Source organism: Chelmon rostratus, chromosome 20, assembly GCF_017976325.1.
Source record: "Chelmon rostratus isolate fCheRos1 chromosome 20, fCheRos1.pri, whole genome shotgun sequence".
In the NCBI taxonomy this organism is placed as follows: Eukaryota; Metazoa; Chordata; class Actinopteri; order Chaetodontiformes; family Chaetodontidae; genus Chelmon; species Chelmon rostratus.
Window position 1 is genome coordinate 12,567,361 of NC_055677.1, and position 23,771 is coordinate 12,591,131.

A 23,771-nucleotide genomic window follows, 5' to 3' on the forward strand; every position below is an offset into this window, starting at 1 on the left:
AATCGTAATATGAGGAACATACTGGCCACTGTTCTCTCAGGCTAATTTTTTTCTTCAGGATCAGTTTTAATCTACTTTTGTGGTTAAATTGTCATAACTATATGGTGTGATCCAAGGATTGTGTGTCACGATTCTTTGCCAATCATTCATGCTAAAATGGTGCAAACTGGCTCAGACAGTGTTGGAGGTGCTTCGCCTCTGCTATTTTAGTATGTGGGGTGTCTTTTTGTTAATTCCTAACTCTCAGTTCAACTAGCACAAAATGACATGGTAATCCAGTTTCTGGCGATTCAGGAATGTTGCACACAGTGTTCTGTAATGTCATGCCTGTTTGCATCTACTCATCTCAGTAGTTCGAGAATCTTGGCGTCTTGGAAAAAAATGCAAACTAAACAGGACAGGACAAAAGGTGATATTATGAGCAGGCTGTTGGACAGTCTGTATCAGCACTGGACGATCCAAAGCTGATCCTTTGAAAGATGCTGCACTCCTTTATGACACCGTGTACATAAATCCTCATCCTCTTCTTCCTTTGTCTTTCTTCTGTCCGCTCGGTTGCCCAGACAACAGAGACGGCAATGGCTTCTGACAGAACTTCATTTCCCATGATCATTGTCTGCCTTGTGTATTGGCAGCATCCTTGAGGAGAGCTCTTTCAGTATCCAGCCAGTGTTTGTGGGAGTGTGTGTGTGTGTGAGCAGTTCTCAGGCAGTGTACTGTGCGTGAAGCGTGTGTGTGTGTGTGTGTGTTCAACAGTCCATCTACTTCTCATCTTCATCACCTTCACTCATGCTGCTTATTGAGGCAGACGCTCCTTTGGGGGAGGTTGGGGGCGAGGGCCGTGCATTGTGCCAGCGGGCGGGGGGAGACGGGGGTGAGGGAGAGCGCAGGGGGGACAGTTCACGGGGCGGGCTGTTGCAGGGCGACTCCCGGGGGGACAGAGCGTAGGACAGCATTCGTCCACTGCGCTCCTGAAAGACCTGTTTCTGTAGAGAAAGAGTGGATGTTAAGTGCCTCCAGCAAGCACAAAGCCCCAAGCTTCAGAAAGAACTTCACTGCCAAAGATAGTATTTTTATTAAAATGATCAGACAATGACTGACATTACTTTCTGGTATTTTTAGGAACACGCTGATAATATCTAACTTCTTCATTCCACAGATGATGACGATGACAGGCTTTTCCTTTAAGAAAGAGTCACTCACCCAAGTCCCATCAGGTCCAAAAAGCTCTAAGAAATTGCCGATAAACTCTCTGGATTTCTCTTCCCACTTCTGAATAAGGTCGTGGCTCTTCTCCTCCACACGATAAACAAAATGTTTGCTCTTCTCCTCGACCGTGCGAACCTTCTCCTTCATTCGGTCCACTTGGTTCTGCAGACGGTACTTCTTCTCCTGAGGGGGACCAAACGTTGAGGAAGGAAAGGCCTTTGCGCAAGTATCACAATAAACACATCACTGACGAACCAGAGCCTCGATCAGAAATTAGTCTTTGCAGCCTGACTCTTAAAAAGGGAGTGCAAGCCATTTAAAGCAACCGATTCCAGCTACAGACACAATGTATTTCATGAGTAATTACACTCACGTAAATGGGAAGTATTGATCCAAAACAAAGCTTCCACAAGTTTTTCTCACAAACGGTTGCATGAATCAAGCCACACACCATGTAGCTGTGATGCAGGGGTCGAATGTGTATAAAAGCCACGGTTTGCACTAAATAATGTAATGTTTGTAAATTAGTATAATCATTCAAAGACAAGAGAAGTTAAGACTTCTGAGAAATATTCTAGTATTAAGCGAGATGCCGTGTCTAAAACCATACTGTGATATGCTGCAGCATTTAGCATTACACCTTTACAGTGATACATACAATCCTGTTTCGAAAGAAGCTGGGACGCTGTGTGAAACAGAAACAGAAAGTGATGATTTGCAAAACATTGGAACCCCATATTTAATTGAAAATAGCCCAAATGACAACATACCAAATGTGTTGAAACTCTGAAAGAAAACAGCTGGTGGAACATCTCACAGTTAATTTGGTTAACTGGCAGCAGGTTAGTAACATTATTTGGGTATAAAAACAGCCTACCAGAGAATTTGAGTCTATCTGAAATTAAGATGGGGAGGGGTTCACCACTCTGTGACAGGCTGCACTGGCAAATAGTGCAACAATTTAAGAAAAATGTTTCTCAATGTAAAATTGCAAAGAATTTGGGGATTTCTCTGTCTGCAGTACATAATGTCATTAAAAGATTCAGAGAATCTGAAGAAATCTGTATGCAGGGACAAGGCCGAAAACCAATACTGGACAGCTGTGACGTTCAGACCCTCAGACGGCACAGCACTGAAAACAGACCCGATTCTGTTGTGGACATCGCTGCATGGGCTCAGGAACACTCCCGAAGACCACCATCTGTGAACACACTTCATCACTTCAGCCACAAATGCAAGCTAAAATTCTAGCATGCAAAGAGGAAACAGTATATAAACCAGATCCAGAAATGCCACCACCTTCTCTGGTCTAAGGTTTCTCTGGTTTAAGATGGACTGAGGTGAAGTGGACACTGTCCTTTTTGGAAATCATGGATGCCGAATGGTTGAGCAGCTGCAATTGTACATGAAGCAAGCAAGAAGACAGCAGTTGTTCTCCTCAGTACCCAAACGCATCCAGAGTGTTGTTAAAAGAAGAGGTGGTGCAACAGAGTGGTAAACATGACCCTGTTCCAACTTTTTTCAAACATGGTGCTGTTTTCAATTAAATATGGGCTTTCAGTATTTTGCAAATCATCAAATTCTGTTTCTATTTACATTTTACACAGCGTTCCAGCTTTTTTGGAAGCGGGGTTGTAGAATTGATCACACTCTTACGTTGATGTAGCTGACGTTCAGCTCCTTGGCTGTGTAGCCACGTTGGAGGTTGCGTCGGGCGTAGACGTCGTAGTCTCTGACAATTCTGGTGATCAAGTCAGATGTTGAGATCCCCTCTGTCCGCTGCGTAGGCACAAACATCCCTGGCACGCACACATAAAAACACACAGTTTTTGAAACCTGCCCAAGCTGTATTTTAGGAGAAGTTGGTTTATGTGGTGTCACACACTCACCTGCCTCCTTGATGTGTTTATAAACGTCCTCACTTCCTGCTGAGGAGTACGGGATATCGTCATGAGCCACAAAATCGATCTGAGGAACAATCAAAGGACACATACTGTATGGCAGAAAACACTGCGCTGGCAGACACACATGAGATTTAATTAACCCCTTAACGCCGATTGTCGTGAATTTGCATCATACCGCTTTAATCCACATTGCAGCCGAATCGCGCATGCATTCCTCTAATGTTTGTGCATATTCAACACACACCTAGAAACCCTTTACAAGCACTGGTTTCTCGTTGGACCGGTCAAAGTAAAAACTACATCCGTTGTGTTGTTCAATGTAATGGTTGTAAGCCAATTTTATGGCTGTTTTGATTAAATAAATGAATTTTGAATACACAAAAAAGATGTTTTTACTGCATTTAAGCATTGAAAAAAGTGGACATATACTGGAAACAATTTTGTGGCTTATAGATAGATAAATAGATACTTAATTAATCTCCAAAGAGAAATTATGAATTTTGAAAAAAAAAAGTATTTTTATTGCATTTAAGCATTGACGCCTGTTTGAGCTAATTTGCATCATACCTAAATTTATATCTTTTGTATGTGCTACAGAAAAATTAACAAACTCCTCTTAATTTAGGATCAATTTGAAAGCAAAAACACAAAGAATTAATTTTTGTAATATAATTCTAAATAAATTCAGGCATCAAGGGGTTATAAAATAAAATAGAACATTTCATTAAATATAATTATTCAAATAATAGATTAAATCCATTTGAATTCAATTCAAATTTAAGTTGAATGCCCCTGGATGCTTTACAGTTTAAGAAATAGATAGTGTAAGCAACCACACATGCGCACACACACACACACACACACACACACACACACACACACCTTGTGTTTCTCTAGGAACTCAGGCGTGAGGGTCCACGGCGCGTCTCTCAAAATCTCGTCGACGTAGCGGCAGTGCCTCAGGGCCTCGTAACGTTCGATCTCCGTCATGACTGTGAAACCCTTGTACTTATGGGTCAGCTCATCACTGCACACTGTTCCAAGCACGTGGGAGGGAAACCCCATGAAACAAAACACAGGAGCAATTAAAACACTATCACTCTGAGACAAATCTGTATGGATTATTTTGAGCAGTGGAGTTTAAGAGTGTATGCATGTGTGTGTATGTGTGTGTGTGTGTGTGTGTTGTCTCAGTGGGTCAGTCCTACCTCCTACTATGAGGTAGGTGTTGGGGAAGAGGTTCTTGGCCTGCATGAGAGCACGAGCATGTCCAGAGTGGAACAGGTCGAAGATGCCATCTGCGTAGACTCTGACCGGCCGGTCCACTGAAAACACACAGCGACACATTTATCAGACCTATCTGCAGCGCTCTCACACTTTCCTAAACGGTAATTCTACTGTTTAGGCTAATTTTATTAGTATCAATGATAATAATAGAAGAATTAGCATCAGTAGTAGTAGATTTGGTGATAGTAATAGAAGTAATAATAGTAGTAGTAATAGTAGTCACAGTAGTATTACTAGCATTAGCTTCAGTAGTAGGAGTATCGGTAGTGGTGATACTGTAGGATTAGCAATAGTAGCACTAGTAGTAGCAGTGGTAGCCACAGTACTAGCACTAGCATTAGCTTCAGTAGAAAGAGTGTCAATCGTGGTAGTGGTGATACTGTAGGATTGGCAATAGCAGTAATAACAGTAGCAGCAGTGGTAGCCACAGTACTAGCACTGGCATTAGCTTCAGTAGAAAGAGTATCAATCGTGGTAGAGGTGATACCGTAGGATAAGCAGTTACTAATGGTAGTAGTAGCAGTGGTAGCCACAGTAGTAGCACTGGCATTAGCTACAGTAGTAAGAGTATTGGCAGTAGTAATGGTGATTGTAGGATTAGCAATAGTAGCAGCAGTAGAAATTGTGGCAGTAGAACTAGTTTCAGAGGTAGCAGTAGACACAGCAGCAGCTGCAATAAAAATAGCAGTAGCATTAGCATCAGCAGTAAAGTGTATCTGTAGTACTGTTATACTACTAGTGGTGGTTATGGTAGTTGTGACACTGCAGTGGTTGCAGCAATAGTAGCAGTGGCAATAGTAGTAGTACTTGTGGTATTAGAAGCACTAGCAGCTGTGCTAGCAGTAGTTGCAGTACAATAATAATCGTAGTTTAAGTTTCAAATGTCGTGAAAGAAAGGAAGAATTGAGGAATATGATGAGGACAAACATGACAGCTGGGAGATGCTGAAGCTGGAGGAAATGGAAACCGGGCAGCGGGAAGGCTGCTGTACCTGGGGTGCCTCTGCGGGCCTGAGCGATGGTGAGTTTCTCATGAGGGGCGTGACAATCACAGCTGGTCTCCCTGGCAAAGATGGCAGGCTCTGTTAAAGTCTGACACAGAGAGGAGAGACTGGGTTATAGATACAATACAGCACAGATATCTTGTTTTGGATGATGGATGAATGGAGGACACTCATGTTGGCTTGTTACAACATCGAAAACACCGACACACCTGGAAGCACAGCCACCCATCCCTTCAGTGGTATGCAATATGTCTCCCTTTCCACACTCCGGGCTGTTACAGTAACTTCCATTAAGTTACTGGCTACGGCCTTCTCTTTTCTGGGGCATTGGATAGAGAGACAGGCAGGGCTGCACTCAGCATTATTGATCGCTGTGTGTGTGTACTAGCATGTGGCAGAAAACAAGGTCAAAGCAATTGATCTGTTGTGGAAGGCCTCTCAGGAATTAGCTAAAATTCAAAAGAGAAGAATAAGATGGAAGAGGTGGAGATGCAGGCAGATAGAGAAAGAAAGGACAGATAAGGGATGATACTTGTTAGCACTTGTCAAAGCTACATCAAGGTTAAAGTGCTGCGGTGTGAGCAGGCCTGAAAATTTGTCATTGTGTGCCATCTGTTGACTGCAGGGAATATTTTTCACCGAATCTCATTATTCACACCAGTAAAAGAGGATCAGAGTCGGCACAGAGCAGAAAGCTGTGGGAGTGTGTGAGAGGAGGATGAAAAAAATGGAAACAGATTCGGTCTCTGTGGACGAGAGCAGCAACTGACGTCAACACATCCTCTAGGAACGGCAGCAAAGCCAGAGTGTGGCAAGACAACACGTTTCACAGACAGGGACAGACCAAAGAATGGCAGTGCATGTTCGGAGAGTGAGACTGAACGGGTGAATTTGTGTGAGAAAATTAAGCTAACAAAAGAGATTTTATCTGTTCATTCATAGCCCGTATCACATACAGTGTATAATGTGAAATGTAATGTGCTTTTTAAAGTCGCCTTTGAACACAACTGTCCTGTCTGTTTCCATTTGGGAGGTGTCAGAATTCAGTGCATGCCACCGGGGCTGATTTGAGGTTGAGGGAGCATCCTCATCACCTGTGATTCCTTGGGTGGCTTACAGACACTCAGCACAGAGCAGATGGTGAAGCTTAAACTGACCGGGGGCAGGACGAGCGGTCAGTAAATCCCTCTCTGGCACAGGCAAAGAACATCTGGCATGAGGAGGATTAAAGCCGAAAAAGAGAAACACGGGGCCGAGAGAGGGCACGAGAAAAGAGACAAGGAGGCAAAGATGGGCCGTTCAGAGGAGTCAAACATGAAAGCCAAGGATGAGGAATTACACCAAAGGGAAGGAGAGACAGGAGGCTCTCTGTCCTGACTGCCGCAGTGTCCCCTCAGCAGGACATTCATGCTATGTGGTCCATCGTGTGAGCCCCCTCCTTCATTCAAACATGTACACTCAGCATTCTGAGCCTTTAACCCACGTCCTCATGCTATGGGGGATCTGTTTCGTAACAGGGGAGCAAGCAGGACCCTTTGTCTTCATCTCACTCCCCCGACACACACACAGCAAGACACAAAAGACACAAGGAAACACACACACATGCTCTAAACACCCTACCGTCCGGGGATGGGGGCAGGTGTGTTCAAGCTCCTCCATGATTCCCGAAGACTCATGGGATGTGGCTGTCGACCCTCTGTTATATGACTCAGCATCAGTGAGACGATGCCTCTCTCCTCACCACTCAGCCTCTTTCTCCTTCCTCTGTTCCCCCCGCCCACTCTCTGCTCTGCCTCTCCTCCTCCTCCTCCTCTCTGATCCCCTGCTGCAGAGAGGAGGAGGCAGTGAGGAGGTCTCACTCATCAGCAATTTCCTGGTACCACAGAAGGGATGATCTCTGTTGTTTCAAATATGTTCAGCTTAATTTGACCTTCTTTTTATTTTTCATTTTGCTACTCTCTTTTGACATCTTAGCACTGATTCAACCAATAGAGACTTTATATTTGGCTATATATTTTGTCACAAATCTCAAGGCACATCTGAAATCAGTATCACACATATGTGAATGCAGGTGAAAGGCCATCGCCTGCCAGGGTGAAATTTGCCAGGGTGAAATTTGTATCAAAATTCATCAAAGTTGAACTCAAGTTGTAACCGCCAATGCATAAAAATGAAGCCAATGGGGAAATGCCAAAAACTGCAGATGCTCAAATGGCCACTTGAGGCTGCCTCTAAAAGTGAGTCAATCCCCATAGACCCCTAGATCAAAATGCCCAGCTTTACAGTAGTAATAAACATGTTTACAAACTGTTTTGCTCTCTATAGCTAATTTACCCGCTCATGACAACTGTACAGGGGATTAATTTTTACGCAACTCACTTGTTTAAATTGTTTTAAGGCTTGAAATTATGCAGAATCAAGCATGGCAGCTAGGTTTCAGCTACCAGGCATCATTCACCCCTCTTCAGCTCCACCCATGCTCCACCTCTTTGCCCATTTTTGGATTAGCCAGGAGTTTGTTGGGTCAGCCACTGTCAAGGTCACACACTTCAGAAACACAGAGACTACGTCCATGTTTATATAGTCTATGGCTGAACTCCATGTCTAGCGAACATGCAAAACTGCTTTGCCACCAGAAGCGAATTTGCATATGTGTGATCGTATCTTTGAGATGTCATCAGTCATTTGTGTGTAAATGACTGCAGGGAAAGTATCACTTCCGTATTAACGGTGCAGAAATTAGCCACAAATTATTTATCTGTATAGAATAATCCTGCAGACGTCTGTGAGCTGTGAGTGAGTCACTGTTTCAATAAACGATCTTCGCGGGCAGAGCTGACGAGCTCTCACCATGGCGACGGAAAAGAGGAGAGAGCTCCGAGAAAAGGACCAATCAGAGGGAAGCTACAGCAGTCCAGCAGTATGAGCAGTGAGGATTGGAGGAGTGGTCCATAGCACCATCAGTGAGATGATACAAAGTATCACTGCATTGGTTTACAGCTAAAGAGCATTGAGAAGAATTTAACATGATTTTTTTTTTTTTTAATTTTTTGTTTTTATGAAAAATGTTAGGAGTCTGTGACGGACTGATTGTCAGTCACATCAACTTGTGAGAAGTTTGATCTGCTCGCTAATCACCATATAAACGCGTATTGCTGCCTGGCACAGAAATCTAAACAGGGTGTTAGCTGTGCTTCAAAGTACACAAACTACTCTGCTGTTTTTCTTTTTCCCACTTGGCGAGCTTTCCGTTGTCGGGTCATTAGAACACGCAGACTGCACTAGAATAACCCTGAAGACTTTAGCTTTGAATGCGTTGAGCAGGGTCGCGGACTCACCTTCAGTGGTCCTCTTCTGCAACAAAGAGGCGCAACAGTTGCGCAGCAGGAACGCGCTCTGATGCGTCGCTGTTTGACCATGGCGTCCAAATCTAAACAGTTCTGGAAAGTGAGATGTGTTCACCGCTCGCGTTTCGGTCTGCTTTGCTGCCTAGTCTGAGGCAGGACTTTGCCTGTACTCCAGCACAGCGGGAAAGTGCAGCAGAGCGACCACGGTCCGTCTGTCCGGAGCACAGATCAGCTGCTCACAGCTGATGAGCTGCGACAACTGTCGGCCACGGTCCATTTAGCAGACCTTACAGTCGACCATACATTCAGGAACCCTCCCCCATTGTACCACAGTGGGGGGACCTTACTCATGCAATCTGCGACTTGTAGCCTAATTTGAAAATAGTGAACAACGTGTCTCTTGCAAAACACAGATGATAAAAACGCTGTTATAACTAAAATTAAGAACATTAACCAAGACCTAAAGAGTTCATATCACACACAAAGATGATGTTAGCCAGCTGACAACATACACAAATGATCTTGAAGTCACCAGTATGATAATGTGGCTATATTAACCCACTGTGCAGTAGGTATGGAACAGGCAAACATATGCGTTATCCATGATTTATGGTATAAAAGCCTAAATAGGCTCTGGGGATGAAGGACAAGCCATGCTTTGTGTTTTCATTGTTGTAGTGTAGTGTCTCTGTGGCCCCAATCTGGGACAGGAACCCATTGTGCCCTCCAAAGTCCAGCCTGGTCACCGTGGAAACAAGCTTCATCGGGATACACAGGCATAGGCATTGACTTTAAAAAGGAGGGAGACCAGTATAATCCTGTAATTTGAGAATCCAGATTTGAGGATAAGGTTGTAATGTTCCCTGTAAAACACAGACACCATGAACTCACGATTTGGATGCTCAGTGTCCATAGGAATATTATATCAGTGTAAAAACAAAAAAGTCCTGCAGAATTCATGCAGAACTCATTTGCAACTGAAACATATTAGTGAGGAACTTTGTTGTAAAATGAACAGAATATTTTGCATATTTCTCAGAGAGGGAAAACATGGCGCAGTCATTGTGCTTAGAAGACAAAAATCCTGCAAACACCTCTGAGCTAGTGGTAAAAACACCATACATTTGCAAGACAAGAACTGCATTTGTTTTGAAGCAAGGCCATGTATTTTTTTTTATTTTGTTGCCTTTTCTTTATTGCTATTCTATATAAATTAGAAGACATATATATTATAATCCTTTCTGATTGCTCTTTTTATGTATGAACAAGGTGCAACAGTAGAGTACAGCATAATATTTTTTATCATATCATGTATTTTGCAAGAAGAATCTTAATCTACAGAGTAATTTACTGTCAAATAAAGGCACCGAATAAACAACGGCTCACATACTGTAAAAATACTGCACTTTTGTGGTCTTGATCATAAGGCGTAAATATCAGTCACATTGAACAACACTGCCACCGTGTGGACAGGAGTGGAATCAGTGCTTCCTTTTTCTCACTGACAGTGCTGTGATGTCACTTCCTGCATATGACTTTCCCCGGGAAGACGATTTGGCGCGGACTGCTCTGTTGTTGTGTTGACCTGCTGCCACTGCCGCCGCGTTGAGCAGCTGTCAGTGAGCAAACGTTAAGTGAAGTTGAAGTTATGGCTCCGGTATCAAACCCAGACAAAGACGTGGACGGTCCGGAAGGCGGTGAGTGTTTTTTTTCGCGTCGCTGGTTGACTGAGTTTTGAGGACTCTCAGGAAAAGCGAATAAGTCAGCTAACATATTAGCTAGCTTGCACTATGATTCAACGACAAGGGGCACGCTTGGGCCCTCAATACCGTTTGTGTTTTAAAACAATATAGCACGCTAAACTAACTATAAACTAGCTAAGATAACAATTTGCCGTGCGAGGCTAGTGTTAGGAGAGGATTACCGACATAGCGCAATGTAATGTTAGCTAACTACAGTGTGCTGCTGTTATTGTCAGTCATTTCCTTGCTTGCTTTGTCTCCACTGCAACTTTTTGGACGCAGTGGCTGAGTTATTGTCATGAACTAGCTACACCTTGTGTCCATTACAGAAATAGTAAGCTAACTATAACAAAATGACTCAAAATATCAAGATGCGTCCTCGTGTTCAACGAGTAGAAGTGTGCGCCTGCGCTCCTCAAACGATTCCCTGCAAGTGAGTCATTAGCGGTGTGTTTGTCGGGATAGGCATCTGTGCATCAAACTGTCGTGTGCATACCTGCTGCTGCGTCGTCATGTCGATGTGTCTTCCTCTTCAGACGATGGAGGTGATGCCTGTGGTCTGGCGAAGTCTCGCTCCAAACGTGAGAAGAGGGAGAAGGTGGGGAGGAAGTCTGCACTGGAGCAGCTCAAGAAAGCCAAGATGGGGGAGAAGATTAAATATGAGGTGACAAACTGGTGTGCATATATATGTGCAATCTGTGTGTAGTCGTTTGTGTTTAAGTAAACTCTGAGACAGTTTAATATTTCCTTACCCAATGATACAGTACATTCATCACCTCAATTGCTGGGATCCATCAAAGTTTGTATTGACTTGGTCTTTGGATCAAACACCCTGGGACATTGTGAAGGCCATTTTCACTATTTTTTGATATGTGCTGTAATTGGAAGGATAATCACCAGATAAATTGATGAGAGAAATAACCAGTGCTAATGGGCCCTACTATGTTTTTTGAATACTACATTTGGATCTGATATTTATTCAGATATGCTTATTTCATACGTTATTGTCAACCAGCATTTATGTTTTTTCAGGTGGAAGAGTTAACAAGTGTGTATGAGGAGGTGGACGAGGAGCAGTACTCCAAGCTTGTACAGGATAGACAAGAGGATGATTGGATAATTGATGATGGTGAGTCTCAGTCTTCTGTATCCACTGTGGGAATATGCCTGATGGAGAGATTTGAAGTCAGAGTTACTTTTCTCTTCTCTTAGATGGAACAGGATATGTGGAGGATGGAAGAGAAATCTTTGACGATGATCTGGATGATGATGTAGTTGAAAGCAAGAAAGGTAAACCCTCACAAAGCATTACAGTACAAAACAATGGATGTGTGTTCTCACTTTGGGAAAATGTACTAGAAATAGTTTTGTATCAAGTGATTTGTGTGTGTGTGTGTGTGTGTGAAAATGTCTGTGTTAGCAGGAAAAGCAGGTGCTAAAGGAGCAGACTCCAAGAAGTCTGTGAAGAAATCTGCTGTAGCCAAGCCCAACACCATAAAGAGCCTCTTCATGAACAGTAATGTCAGAAGGCCTGTTGAGGTGTGTTCCTGCTGGCATTGCTGACATGTCCCCTGTGCAGATCCTAACTTGAAGATGCTCTTCACTTTTTCTTGCTCTTGCCTTGACCGTATGCATCATTTTATCTCTTGCAGAAAGATGTGGACCTGTCCAAAGACGACCTGTTGGGGGATCTCTTACAGGACCTGCACTCAGAGGTTGGGACCATATCGTATAGACAATGCAAAGCCCCAATTAAACACAATTCAGTTTCAGCGAATGCAGTATTGAGTTAATTGTTTCCCACGACTAACCAAATGGTCCCTGCACGATGACATTTACATTTAGGGTTTTATCTGATGTGTTATGAGTGAGCAAGACATGTGTTGCAAACGGACGATTGACTGGGACAAAGTCGTGATACAAGAAGTAAACCTTTGACCTTTGAGTTACTTGACAGTCTTTTTTTTTTCATAGCTAACTTCCCCACTTTATTGTTTGTGCCTAATCTGACATGTTGTTTTATTTGCTTTTAAAAAATCTGTCTCTCCCTCTTTCTTAACAGAAACCAGCTCTCCTGACTCCTCCGCCAGTGGTCACTCTGAAGAAAAAGAAGTCTCTTGGATCACCCATGAACCCCTTTTCCATCAGACCTCAGACGCCAAAGGTATCAATCATAATATTCTGTCATAGTCTTGAAAAATATTTCAAACACATGATTGCATGTATTTGTAAACCACATCACTGCCCAGATTCTACATTCTGAAATCAGTAATTGTGAGATTTTTAATGTCACTTCTGTAATTCCAGGAGTCACCCTCAGCTACGGGCTTGAAGGCCAAAGTTATCAGGCCCCCACCTCCTGACCCGAATCCCAGGTCATCAGGCCGCCTCCCTCCATCCTCCCCTGCTCTTCCTGTGGAGAAGCAGAGACCAAAAAAGGAGGAGCGGCATGAAGAGGAAGGTAAGAAAGATGGATACTGTGCTGCTTTTTGCGCTTTTTCTCCCTTCTAGCACCTTACTTTTTATCATATTGTGTTTTTCAGTAAATGACGCTCTTGCATTTGATGGGGTGGACTTCGATGAGCCGATGGAGGTCGGGCTCGAGGAGGAGAAGCCTGCAGTGAAAGATGATGCTGAGCCTAAAGCAGCAGCAGCAGAGGTGGCCATTAAAGTGGAGCCCAAAGCAGAGCCTCAGGATCCTGTCTTATTGTAAGTCTTTCACCTGCTTTCTTTTGCTTATTCTTAATTATGAGCTATAGGTATTTTCTTATAATGGTCTACATGCACTTTATATGCTGAGCTAATAAACAGCATAGCATCATTGTCTTCCCTCCTCTGTTCTTTTTCCAGGTCCAGCAGGATTGGAAGCTCTTGGGGACAAGAGGAGGAGGGTGGCGCCAGCGAGGCTCCTGCAGAGATACAGGTTGACTGCAGCCAGCTCCCGCTGGTGGAGGGGCCAGACGGGGACCAGGTGTTCCGCTTTTATTGGCTGGATGCCTTTGAAGATCCCTACAGCCAACCAGGTAAGGCATATTTACACCTGGAGTGAATATATACTGAATATTACAACATAATTTCTGGTTTGAACTGTTTTCTGATTTGAATTTAACTGTGGTCTAGGTGTGGTGTACTTGTTTGGAAAAGTGTGGATCGAGTCTGCAGAGTCTCACGTCAGTTGCTGTGTTACTGTCAAGAACATTGAGCGGACCATGTACTTCCTGCCTCGTGAATATGTAAGTTTCCTGATTTTGTCACATTACTGCCAGTATCGTTGCAGTAAGTTTGGCCATGTTTTAAGAAACAACTCGTTTTCTCCCCTTTTATGCAATATTTGCTATGTCGTAGTCATGGCCACTATGATCACACAAGATAAGAAAGCTGTCCCTCACATTGATCTCTTTAGGGACTCTTTCATTGTTTGCTTGTGTTTTCATGCGCAGAAAGTTAACACAAAGACTGGGGAGGTGTCAGACACTCCGGTGGGGATGATGGACGTCTACCAGGAGTTTAACGAGCTTTCGGAGAGGTTCAGGATCATGAAGTTCAAGTCCAAGGTCGGTGTTGTCCTCGGTTACGTGACTGTGCAGCATGGATGTGAGTTCGATATGTTTGTAACTGCTGCTTGTTTTCTGTGTTTCTCTCTCAGAAAGTGGAGAGGAACTATGCTTTTGAAATTCCCGATGTGCCCAGTCAGTGCGAGTACCTGGAAGTCAGATATTCTGTGAGTAGCCGTGCATGCCTACACCTACACCCTGCCTAATTCTCAGGTAGAAGTGGTCTGGGCCTATAGTTGCTTTTTGTTTTATTCATTCGTCTCTGTGATTAATATCTTTGCAGGCTGAGTTCCCTGCCTTGCCTTCGGACCTCAAGGGGGCGACCTTTTCCCACATTTTTGGAACCAACACATCCAGTCTGGAGCACTTCCTACTCAGCAGGAAGATTAAAGGGCCTTGCTGGCTGGACATCAAGACACCACGTATGGAGGATCTTTGTCCACAAATATGAATAACTAATTTAACACTTTGCATTTAGTTTGACTTGATATTTGGAAGTTTAGAGAAATTACTTGAATTTAAGAATTCACATGTACCCTCTGTTTCTGTGGTAGAGCTGATCAGCCAGCCGGTCAGCTGGTGTAAGGTGGAGGCTCTGGCCCTGAGGAGTGACCTGGTCACTGTTGTCAAAGACCTGTCACCTCCACCCATCACAGTCATGTCCATCAGCCTCAAGACCGTCCAGAACCCCAAGACGCACCAGAACGAGGTCAGAACACTTCCAGCTGCACACAAAAACGAATACACTGTTTCCCATTTTTAGCAGGAAATGTGCTGGACAGCGATGGAATGATTTTGTCATATTGTTTAGCTATGTCATGGTGTGTGCAGATGGACTGAGATAGTGAGCAATTGCTATAATTGTTCCTGTGCAGATTGTGTCCCTGGCTGCGCTGGTCCACTATCAGTTCCATATGGACAAAGCTGCACCTCAACCTCCATACCAGACCCATTTTTGTGGTAATTTATTTATACTCTTCATCTCACTTTCATTACACTTAAATTGTAACGCATGAATGCAAAAGAATGGAAATGTATGTGGAAAATGTTATTATTTCGTGACATGCGTGTTGAAATGTGTATTTATTTATTTATATGTTGTCTCTGTAGTGGTCAGTAAACCATCTGACTGTATCTTCCCCTATGACTTCAAAGAGGCTGTGAGGAAAAAGGTCAGTGGCGATGGAGCTCAGCTTATTTGTACGATTTGTGTGTTTTGCACAGAAACAGGAAAGACTTTGCCTTAATATTTTCAGCATAGGTACCAAAGAGACGGAACAATATAATGTTAAACTATATTCATGTGACACTTGAATAAAAGTTGTTTTAACTCAAATTTGCAGAAAGGCAGGTCAGTGTCATCATGTACATGTGTGATTCCCGTCCTCTGTTAGAATGGCAAAGTGGAGATAGCTGCTACGGAGCGGACACTGCTGGGCTTCTTCCTGGCCAAGATGCACAAAATCGACCCTGATGTGCTGGTGGTGAGTAGAAGATGTTGGGATGAATTAGTTATTAGCATCCTTACATGAAAATACAGGATCCACAGGAAGCCCAGATGAAGGTGCAGTTTCGCTGGGGTAAAAATGAGTATCCTTATTCTTGTCCTGTAGGGTCACGACATCTTTGGTTTTGACCTGGAAGTGATTCTGCAGAGGATCAATGTGTGTAAGGTTCCCCACTGGTCAAAGATGGGGCGCCTCAGGAGGGCCAATATGCCAAAACTTGGGGTAAGATGAGCCAAAACGCCCAAGGGGTTTAAGTGTTCTATGTTTCAGCACCATATTGCACATTACTAAATACTGTTGTACTTGGCAGGGTCGCAGTGCCTTTGCAGAGAAGAGCGCAACCTGCGGTCGCCTGGTGTGTGATGTGGAGATCTCAGCCAAGGAGCTGATTCGCTGTAAAAGTTACCATCTGACTGAACTGGTTGCACAGGTGCTGAAGATGGAGAGAGCCACAGTCCCTCCGGAAAACATCAAGAATCTCTACAGGTTTGTTTGTCCTTAAAGGGCCAGTTCAACCAAATCTGACAAAGATCTATCTCAAAATGTGTGTGTATCCTGAAATGTGTGTCTGTGTGCCAGTGACTCTCCTCACCTGCTCTACCTGCTGGAGTTGACATGGATGGACGCCAAGCTGATCCTGCAGATGATGTGTGAGCTGAACGTGCTGCCACTCGCCCTGCAAATCACCAACATCGCTGGCAATGTCATGGTAACACACAGCAACACCTTTTTCCATAGCTGCAAAAATATATATATATATATACGTTAAATGTTACAGGTATTGTCTAACCTTATTGTTCAGCTCAAACAGAAAAGGAAAATACGTGTAAAATGCATCTGCCTGCCTCTCAGAAAGTAAAGCATTTTAAACACGGCTGACAAAAGGAACAGAGATGGCCAATCGTTGAGGTTTTTAAATTCCAGTCAGCAGCTCTTCTTGCTTATTGTACAGGTGAAATACAAAATTGAAGTCAGAAACAAAACAGGTTGCAGACAAAAGCCAGACGCGTTTCTCTTGTGAGTGAAGTGGAAAGACGTGAAGCTTTAAATCTTTAGCGAGGCTTAGAGCCAGCGTATTTTTGATCAACCAGTGTGTGTCAGGAGAACTGCAAAATACAATACAGTGGGGTGAGGTGACATTGTAGACTTCAGTCATAAGCACCCACTGGTTCACGACTCTTGTCCGTCTGAAAATGTTATTCGCCTTCTGCATCAATCACCCAATTTCCTCCCGCTTTTTCTCCGCAGTCTCGTACTCTGATGGGCGGTCGCTCTGAGAGGAACGAGTTCCTCTTGCTTCACGCCTTCCACGACAAAAACTACATCGTTCCAGACAAACCGTCCTTCAGAAAGGCCCAGCTGGAAATGGTAAAGCCGGACACAATCACACACAGGGGTTTTTGTTGTTGTTGTTGTTGTTGTTGTTGTTGTTGTTATTATTATTGTTATGTTCCTGTGTCCCAGGTGGAGGGTGAAGATGTGGATGCAGGGAAAGGCAAGAGGAAGAAGAAGGCAGCCTATGCTGGAGGTCTGGTGCTGGATCCGAAAGTTGGTAAGTCTGTGTTTTTAGTTAAAAGTGTGCATGTCTTTGTACATACAGTGTGTCTATAACCCCTGCTCCCCTCTTTCTTTATAGGTTTCTATGACAAGTTTGTGCTGCTGCTTGACTTCAACAGCCTGTATCCCTCAATCATCCAAGAGTTCAACATCTGCTTCACCACTGTGCAGAGGGAGGCTCACAACATGCATAAGAAGAATGAGGTGTGTGTGAAAAAGCAAGCTAGCAAGCAAGCCACTGACGGCCACCACACCTTGTCTATCCACTCTACCCTACAGCTATTACTTTGTTGGCCAGATGACAAAATACTTAGCAACATTAAGGACAGCAGATTTTGCACGAGGAGAACTCAGCTTTCTCGGTTAATATAGCAAACACTGAGTCATGTCTGGCTTGAATTAACTACATTTACCATCAACACCGACCATATAAAACATGGTGCAGTTTCCCTGAAGACCAGACGTGATTCATAGATTCATCCCAGTTCCCAGTGTCCAGGTAACAGAGGTGTAGAGAGCCTCAACTTTCCTGGTCCTGGACTTTTTCTTTTTCTCCCAGAAAAAAAGTTCCAGCTCACTTCCAACTCTTGTTTCCATGGTAACAGGAGGATGAGTTGGAGGAGATTCCCGAGATTCCAGATTCAGACCTGGAAATGGGAATCCTGCCCAAAGAAATCAGGAAGCTGGTCGAGCGACGTAAACAGGTCAAACAGCTGATGAAACAGCAGGACATCAACCCAGACCTCTACCTGCAGGTACACACACACACACACACACACACACACACACACACACACACACACACACACACACACACACACACACACACTCACAGTTCACATACACTTATGCATGCACACGGAAACAGACACGCCGTACACACTGCAAAGCATTCCTGAGGTTGTTCTTGAATTTCAGTAGATGTGGGTTTTTCTGGACAAAGTAGAAGATTCGGTTTACTAGTGTTGAGCAGTTGGTGACAGTTTTTTCTTTTATTGAGGAAACAAGCATCATAACATCCAGAGAAACTTCTCAAACCTTCTCCGGCTGCATAATGGACTTCTTTTTTGTCCGTCTGTGTGTCTCTGTCATCCGTAACCTTCCAAAGCAGCACAGCAAGTAGCATATTTATGTAACCACATATTAGTGACTTTGGATCATACTGAGTGCACCACAACAGCAGTTCGGCATCTCTGAGTGCTGCATATTATTTTCTGCTCTCTGCAAGACCGAGTCATGCAAACAACTGTTTCATGGGCGCATGGGTGCCGTTTGAGAAAATGGTCAACCATTTTTATTTAGATAAAAAGTAATGCCTCCATACAGACTCAAAACATACATTTATTGAAATGGACAATGTTTTGACACCAGTTATATCTTCTCATCAACCTGAGATGCGCATATGATTACACTCCTTCTACTGTCAGCCATTAAAACAACTTGAAGCCTGTCAAATCTTCATAACTGAGATTTGTATCTGTTTGGCCTAATTTGAGTCTGTGTGTCCATCAGTATGACATCCGTCAGAAGGCTCTGAAGCTGACTGCTAACAGTATGTACGGCTGCCTTGGATTCAGCTACAGCCGCTTCTACGCCAAGCCACTCGCTGCCCTGGTCACACACAAGGGTAGAGAGGTGAGTCAGACCCACACTCTGTACATAAACACATCCGCAGCTTTTACAAGTTTTAGCTGTCACACCTCTGATAGATAATGCAGAGCTGAAACAGAGCTAAATGCAGCTTACGGTCAAACGGAAGTGGTACATTTTGTTGAGGCACACGCAGAGCAAAACTAATTCGGATTCTGGTCTTTGGAGTTACTTGAGTGCCAATAGGAGAGTGCAATAGGCGTTCAAATACTTCCATTTCCATCCACAAGGGGGCACTGCTGCATCATTTTCCACATCGTGCACCACTCCTTCCACTGATCCATTTTCTTTCTGACTTTTTCTTCTGTTTCTGTTTTGGTTTTCACTTGCCTCACATTTGTGCTCCTCTCTCTGAACAGAACTCTCTCTGTCTCCCTCACCCCGTGCCCTTCCCTGCTCTGAATATGATTTTTCCTTCTAGTTCATTTTGTCAGAATAAGAGACCTGTTGTAGCCTGTGATATCAATGGCTCTATGAAGGTATTTTCCAGTAACAAAATGCCCAGGGAGCACACATGACGCTCACACTCTCCCCGTGTAATGTCTGATTGTGTTCTTTCAACACACAGGAATGCAACAACATGGGCGTGCACGCTCAATAAATTTGTGCAAAGAGGCGTGCGTACTGCATGACATAAACAGCTAAATCTGGTATTGTAACTGAACACCACACACACTCTCTCTCCCACCATGTTGGTGGTAGTACTCATGTTCATTTAATGAGCTCTAACAGTACACATCCTCAGCAGAGGTGTCGAGCTTTGCCTCAGGGGAGTCCTTCATTAAGATCCCCTTACACACTCATTGTGCTCCCTAATAGAGGGCAGGGCAGTAACTTTGTGTGTGTGCGTGTTATTCTCTCAGTCCGTTTGTGCCTCCAGTCATGCTCGTTGTTCGGCTGACAGAGCTACATTGTAAAAGGTGCACACTTGATTCGCGGGGACAGGTGGGAGTTTCTCCCCCCGCAGACTTGCTGCTTGTGTCTTTGTCAACAGCCAGAAGTGGATGGCTTGATTACATTTTACCTCTTATCCAGGAAATGTCACTGCTTTCAAGACAATAAGTTGGCTACATTTTCACTGTCGAAAATGGTGACAGTGCTGCACTTTGCAAGTTGTGTGCAGGCATGTGGTCTGTTGATCTGTAAATAAATCTCCATACAATAAAATTTAGTCATTTTCGACTTATCCCTGCAATGATCACAAATCCCCCCCAGGTCTGAGGACTCACCAAACATGAACATCGAAGTAATCTTTTTGAAACTTGTTGCACAATCCAAGTATTTTGCAGCGGTTTGGGTTCAAAGTGTTTGCCTCGCTATCCCTCAAGCTTTTCACAGTGACGGCACTGGTTGCACATCACACACAAATGACGACCAGAAGTGTCCTGCCACAGAGCTGCAGGGTGCACCGCTCCACTGACTGTCGTTATTGAGGGAACAAACATTTTCTATTTGGACCCACAGTTGTTGTTTAACAGTTGGATTATCCTGTGCAGCCTTCCTGCCTCAGCAGATTGTGCCGTCATGGAGAGATTGGTGCTCATGATATTGAGCGGCATTTTGTTTGTATGCAACATTGAAATAATAATCAATCAAATAATGAAACTATACATCCAGAGTCAAGTATTAGCACTCAAAGCGGATGTGATTGGACTTGTGGTGTAAATGCTCGATGAAGAGATATATTTGAAGGGTCTGAGAGAAACAGTGCTGATGTCCTCAGGTCCTCTCAGCATGCGTCCCAGCAGTCAAATCTGTAGACATAAAAGAAGCTGTTCCTCCAGCACCTTAGGAAAAGACCAGTGTCCATCGATGAGAAGAGACCTTGAAGGAATATGTCTTATCTATCATATCTGATACAGATTCAGGCACTCGCTTTGACTTGACTTGAAAACTAAAAGCCAAATTTTAATTACAAGTTTATACGAAGACCAAAAAGGAAATAAGGGGTAGAAATTTAGCATTTGGAACTAATGTGCTGCTGCATTTTCTATAATATATACAAGAATTTTGTTTCTCTTGACATACCAGCTTCTGGCCAGAAATAGCAATTATTATTTAGCTGTATCTTCTGATTCTGATTTATTTCCATTTGAATGGTTTCAAGTCATTTAAAGCTACTCTTGAAAGCTGCCTACGTTGCCTACAGTGTTTTCTCAGCCATCTGAAGTTACCCGGCGGGCTGAAGGGGCCATATCCAAAATGCATTTTATATATATTCCTTGACCACAAGTACACAGATATTTTGGAAAACAAGCTTCCTTTGCATCTGGGCATTTGAGATTTTTTTTAAATGCCCTCGAAAATGAAGATTTTTCTTAAGCCTCTGCTTTCTGTGGATCGGTGTGTGTCATCACCTCAGTTTGTGCATGCCCGTTGTTGCTTTGTGTAATGAGCCTGCTTCTGAAACAACAGTCGCAGACGTCTGGTTAGGTTACGTTTGGTTAGCATTGCTTAGCTGTGTGCCAGAAAAGTGATAAATAACTCCAGCTAAATAAATAATTAGCTACTTAAGTTCCAGCTGCCAAAGGAAATTATGCATGCGCAGAGTGTTTTTCTCTGGCATTTAATGTACTGTTGATCTAGAAACAAAACACTAAGATTGTGCAAAGGGGGATGTCCTGCTACCTCAGCGGGTTGAGGTCCACGCTGTGCACTCAGCACATTGTGGCTTCAGATCAGACAGATGACCTTTCTCATACTCGTCACTTCAATCTGTTATATTACTCCAAACTATATACAATGTGCAAATGCAGTAACAGCTACTTAAAGGATAACTTTTGTTTTTTACAACCTGGACTTTATTTGTAGCATTAAATACGACCATTTACTCACCCAGACAACTTTGGTGGCATTTGGAGTCGTTTTGAAGAAATGGTGGTGGCATGTTATCAACATCCGGCATCTTTAGGCAACTACCACTGACGTGGATGATGTCATTACCGAACGCCGTGCGCTGCGAGCAGCCAGCCACAACACGGCTAACTCTGCGGCGGTCGGCTACGAATACGCAATAACGAACCATAGCTGTGCCAAACTACAGCTAAACTAGCCGACCGCCGGCTCAGAGGGGAATAGCACCAGCATATCATAACAAAATATTGGAATATGAACGAGTTTCGCCGCAGATTATGTGTTATATAGAGGCTGCGCATGGACGCCCCGAGTACTCGCATTATACGGATATACGCGCCGCTCCTCTGGGGCTAATTTCTTCAAAATGACTCCAAATGCCACCAAAGTTGTCTGGATGAGTAAATGGTCATATTTAATGCTACAAATAAGGTCCAGGTTGTAAAAAACAAAAGTTATCCTTTAAGTAGCTGTTACTGCATTTGCACATTGTATATAGTTTGGAGTAATATAACAGATTGAAGTGACGAGTATGAGAAAGGTCATCTGTCTGATCTGAAGCCACAATGTGCTGAGTGCACAGCGTGGACCTCAACCCGCTGAGGTAGCAGGACATCCCCCTTTGCACAATCTTAGTGTTTTGTTTACTTTGTATCCATGATCCAAGACACACATCTATTTATACTGCTGGTTTGGGGAGAGCACTGCATCAACACAACCAGGGAGTCCCACTGCGAATAAGATACCTTAAATAGTGTTGCTGAGGGTAATTTATTACTCTCTGAAATCGATATTTCGACATATATGTGTTAGATAGCTCTTTAACTTTAACCATCAAGTTAATTCTGACAAATTCAGTTACCCCGTACTGTTTAAAACTGCGCTCAGGAATGGCGTTGCATTACAGAGAGTCATATTAATGTAAAATATTCATGATCTTTCATCCAACCCCTTATTTTTTTCATTAGCTGGATTGATTATACCAATGTAAAGCCGGCGTCTATAATACCCCAGGTTGTGTTCTCAGTATATGGGCTGTCAGACTCTGACACTCCGGTTCAGGCAGCAGTTTAAACAAAATGGAGCCATTTGATTGAATTTGCACGGAGCCCTAAAGTTAAATAACTGTAAGCCAAGTAGTTCTTGGTAGTTTCCGACTGCAGCGAGCCAGACGGGGCCAGCTGGCATTTATTGCGGGGTTTCTAGTGTATTTGTGGGTATTGCCGTTTGCACTCCCACCCCCGTTTTAATCGTCACATTTGCACTCTACTTTCATATCATGATTTAGGAGGCTTTTTATTTTTGTAATTGTAACACGTACACCGACCACTACTCGATCCGCGGTGTAAATCCCCCCCCCCCCCCTCTCCCTCGCCCCTCAGAGCTCCCTCGCCCCTCAGAGCTCCCTCGCCCCTCAGAGCTCCCTTGCCCCTCAGAGCTCCCTTCATCTGTTTGGACAAATGAATGTGCATGTGTTCTGTGTATTTATTGATTGGCTCAGCTCTCATCTTTCTCTCACTCTTGTTTTAAATTGAGGCCTAAACCCCCCCCCCCCCTTGTGGCAGGACGGGTCAGGCCCGGGGCCACAGTGGTTTGTCGGCCCAGTGGGAGGTTCAGATGAGGGGGTGGACAGACCCTTGGCGGTGGCTCTTCTCATCAGAGTTGCCAAGTTAAGAGGGGGAAAGCCCCCACTTAGCTCCCCTCCTCACTCTTGTGTGTGTTCCTTGAGAATGTCTTGCATGTATCTGCGCCTGCATGCGTGCGTCGATGTACATGTGTCTATGCGTGTGCGCGCACAAGTGCTACTGGCCGAACTCTGCCCTTTGTCGGGGGACCATTTGTTGTGGCCCGACTCTGTCCTGGTATGTGTGGGTATTAAAGGGGGGATGATGGGTATTAAGAGGAAGGTGAAGGTTTAGGATTACACAGCCACAGATTGATGTCCCCCTCAACCCCTCAGCGTTATTTTGGGTTCTTTTGTATGTTCGCCAGAGAACAGTTGGGTGCCGAGAGACAGATATACGAAACTCAGACAACTTACACGCATGTGGTTATAATAGGCTGATAAATGCATTTGTCATGCCAGGAAGACGTTTGTTGTCGTTCGACTACTGGCTGGTGGCTCCCCGACTTCAGCCGACAAACCGAGAGAACTAA

At 43.9% G+C, this 23,771-nt stretch overlaps 2 protein-coding genes across 4 annotated transcripts in view; one reads left to right on the forward strand and one right to left on the reverse strand.

The window, feature by feature from the left end:
• Window positions 1-636: 636 nt before the first annotated feature.
• pcyt1ba (phosphate cytidylyltransferase 1B, choline a) lies at window positions 637-8,822 on the reverse strand. 2 transcript variants are annotated; one of them, XM_041961644.1, is made up of 8 exons: window positions 8,742-8,822; window positions 5,392-5,491; window positions 4,322-4,438; window positions 3,996-4,147; window positions 3,099-3,177; window positions 2,866-3,008; window positions 1,204-1,392; window positions 637-986 (listed from the first exon to the last, which is right to left on the reverse strand). In XM_041961644.1, exons 1-8 carry the CDS (start codon window positions 8,820-8,822, stop codon window positions 762-764), a joined length of 1,086 nt encoding a protein of 361 aa, XP_041817578.1. In that variant the 3' UTR covers window positions 637-761. The 2 variants fall into 2 exon arrangements, with proteins under 2 accessions (XP_041817578.1, XP_041817579.1); XM_041961645.1 differs by lacking the exon at window positions 8,742-8,822 and adding an exon at window positions 7,024-7,062.
• A 1,489-nt stretch (window positions 8,823-10,311) lies between these two features.
• pola1 (polymerase (DNA directed), alpha 1) overlaps window positions 10,312-23,771 on the forward strand; it is a 53,487-nt gene continuing 40,027 nt past the window's right edge. Inside the window, exons 1-26 of one of the 2 annotated variants that reach the window (XM_041961236.1) lie at window positions 10,312-10,447; window positions 11,029-11,156; window positions 11,525-11,621; window positions 11,705-11,782; window positions 11,913-12,031; window positions 12,145-12,207; window positions 12,555-12,656; window positions 12,800-12,953; window positions 13,036-13,201; window positions 13,343-13,515; window positions 13,613-13,725; window positions 13,933-14,046; window positions 14,139-14,213; window positions 14,330-14,468; window positions 14,601-14,755; window positions 14,922-15,006; window positions 15,157-15,218; window positions 15,441-15,530; window positions 15,660-15,776; window positions 15,865-16,040; window positions 16,134-16,263; window positions 16,803-16,922; window positions 17,019-17,106; window positions 17,191-17,315; window positions 17,717-17,866; window positions 18,624-18,746. In XM_041961236.1, the coding sequence (XP_041817170.1) occupies window positions 10,399-10,447; window positions 11,029-11,156; window positions 11,525-11,621; window positions 11,705-11,782; window positions 11,913-12,031; window positions 12,145-12,207; window positions 12,555-12,656; window positions 12,800-12,953; window positions 13,036-13,201; window positions 13,343-13,515; window positions 13,613-13,725; window positions 13,933-14,046; window positions 14,139-14,213; window positions 14,330-14,468; window positions 14,601-14,755; window positions 14,922-15,006; window positions 15,157-15,218; window positions 15,441-15,530; window positions 15,660-15,776; window positions 15,865-16,040; window positions 16,134-16,263; window positions 16,803-16,922; window positions 17,019-17,106; window positions 17,191-17,315; window positions 17,717-17,866; window positions 18,624-18,746 (2,991 nt within the window). In that variant the 5' untranslated portion in view covers window positions 10,312-10,398. The remainder of the gene's footprint in view (window positions 10,448-11,028; window positions 11,157-11,524; window positions 11,622-11,704; window positions 11,783-11,912; window positions 12,032-12,144; window positions 12,208-12,554; window positions 12,657-12,799; window positions 12,954-13,035; window positions 13,202-13,342; window positions 13,516-13,612; window positions 13,726-13,932; window positions 14,047-14,138; window positions 14,214-14,329; window positions 14,469-14,600; window positions 14,756-14,921; window positions 15,007-15,156; window positions 15,219-15,440; window positions 15,531-15,659; window positions 15,777-15,864; window positions 16,041-16,133; window positions 16,264-16,802; window positions 16,923-17,018; window positions 17,107-17,190; window positions 17,316-17,716; window positions 17,867-18,623; window positions 18,747-23,771) is intronic. The other variant, XM_041961237.1, reaches the window with a different exon arrangement.

Coding starts and splice junctions, on each gene's coding strand:
- pcyt1ba (XM_041961644.1), bottom strand. CDS start 8,822: ATGGTCAAACAGCGACGCATCAGAGCGCGTTCCTGCTGCGCAACTGTT. Junction 5,492..8,741: donor GCAGAAGAGGACCACTGAAG/GTGAGTCCGCGA, acceptor TCTCTGTGTCAG/ACTTTAACAGAGCCTGCCAT. Junction 3,009..3,098: donor TAAACACATCAAGGAGGCAG/GTGAGTGTGTGA, acceptor TGTGCGTGCCAG/GGATGTTTGTGCCTACGCAG.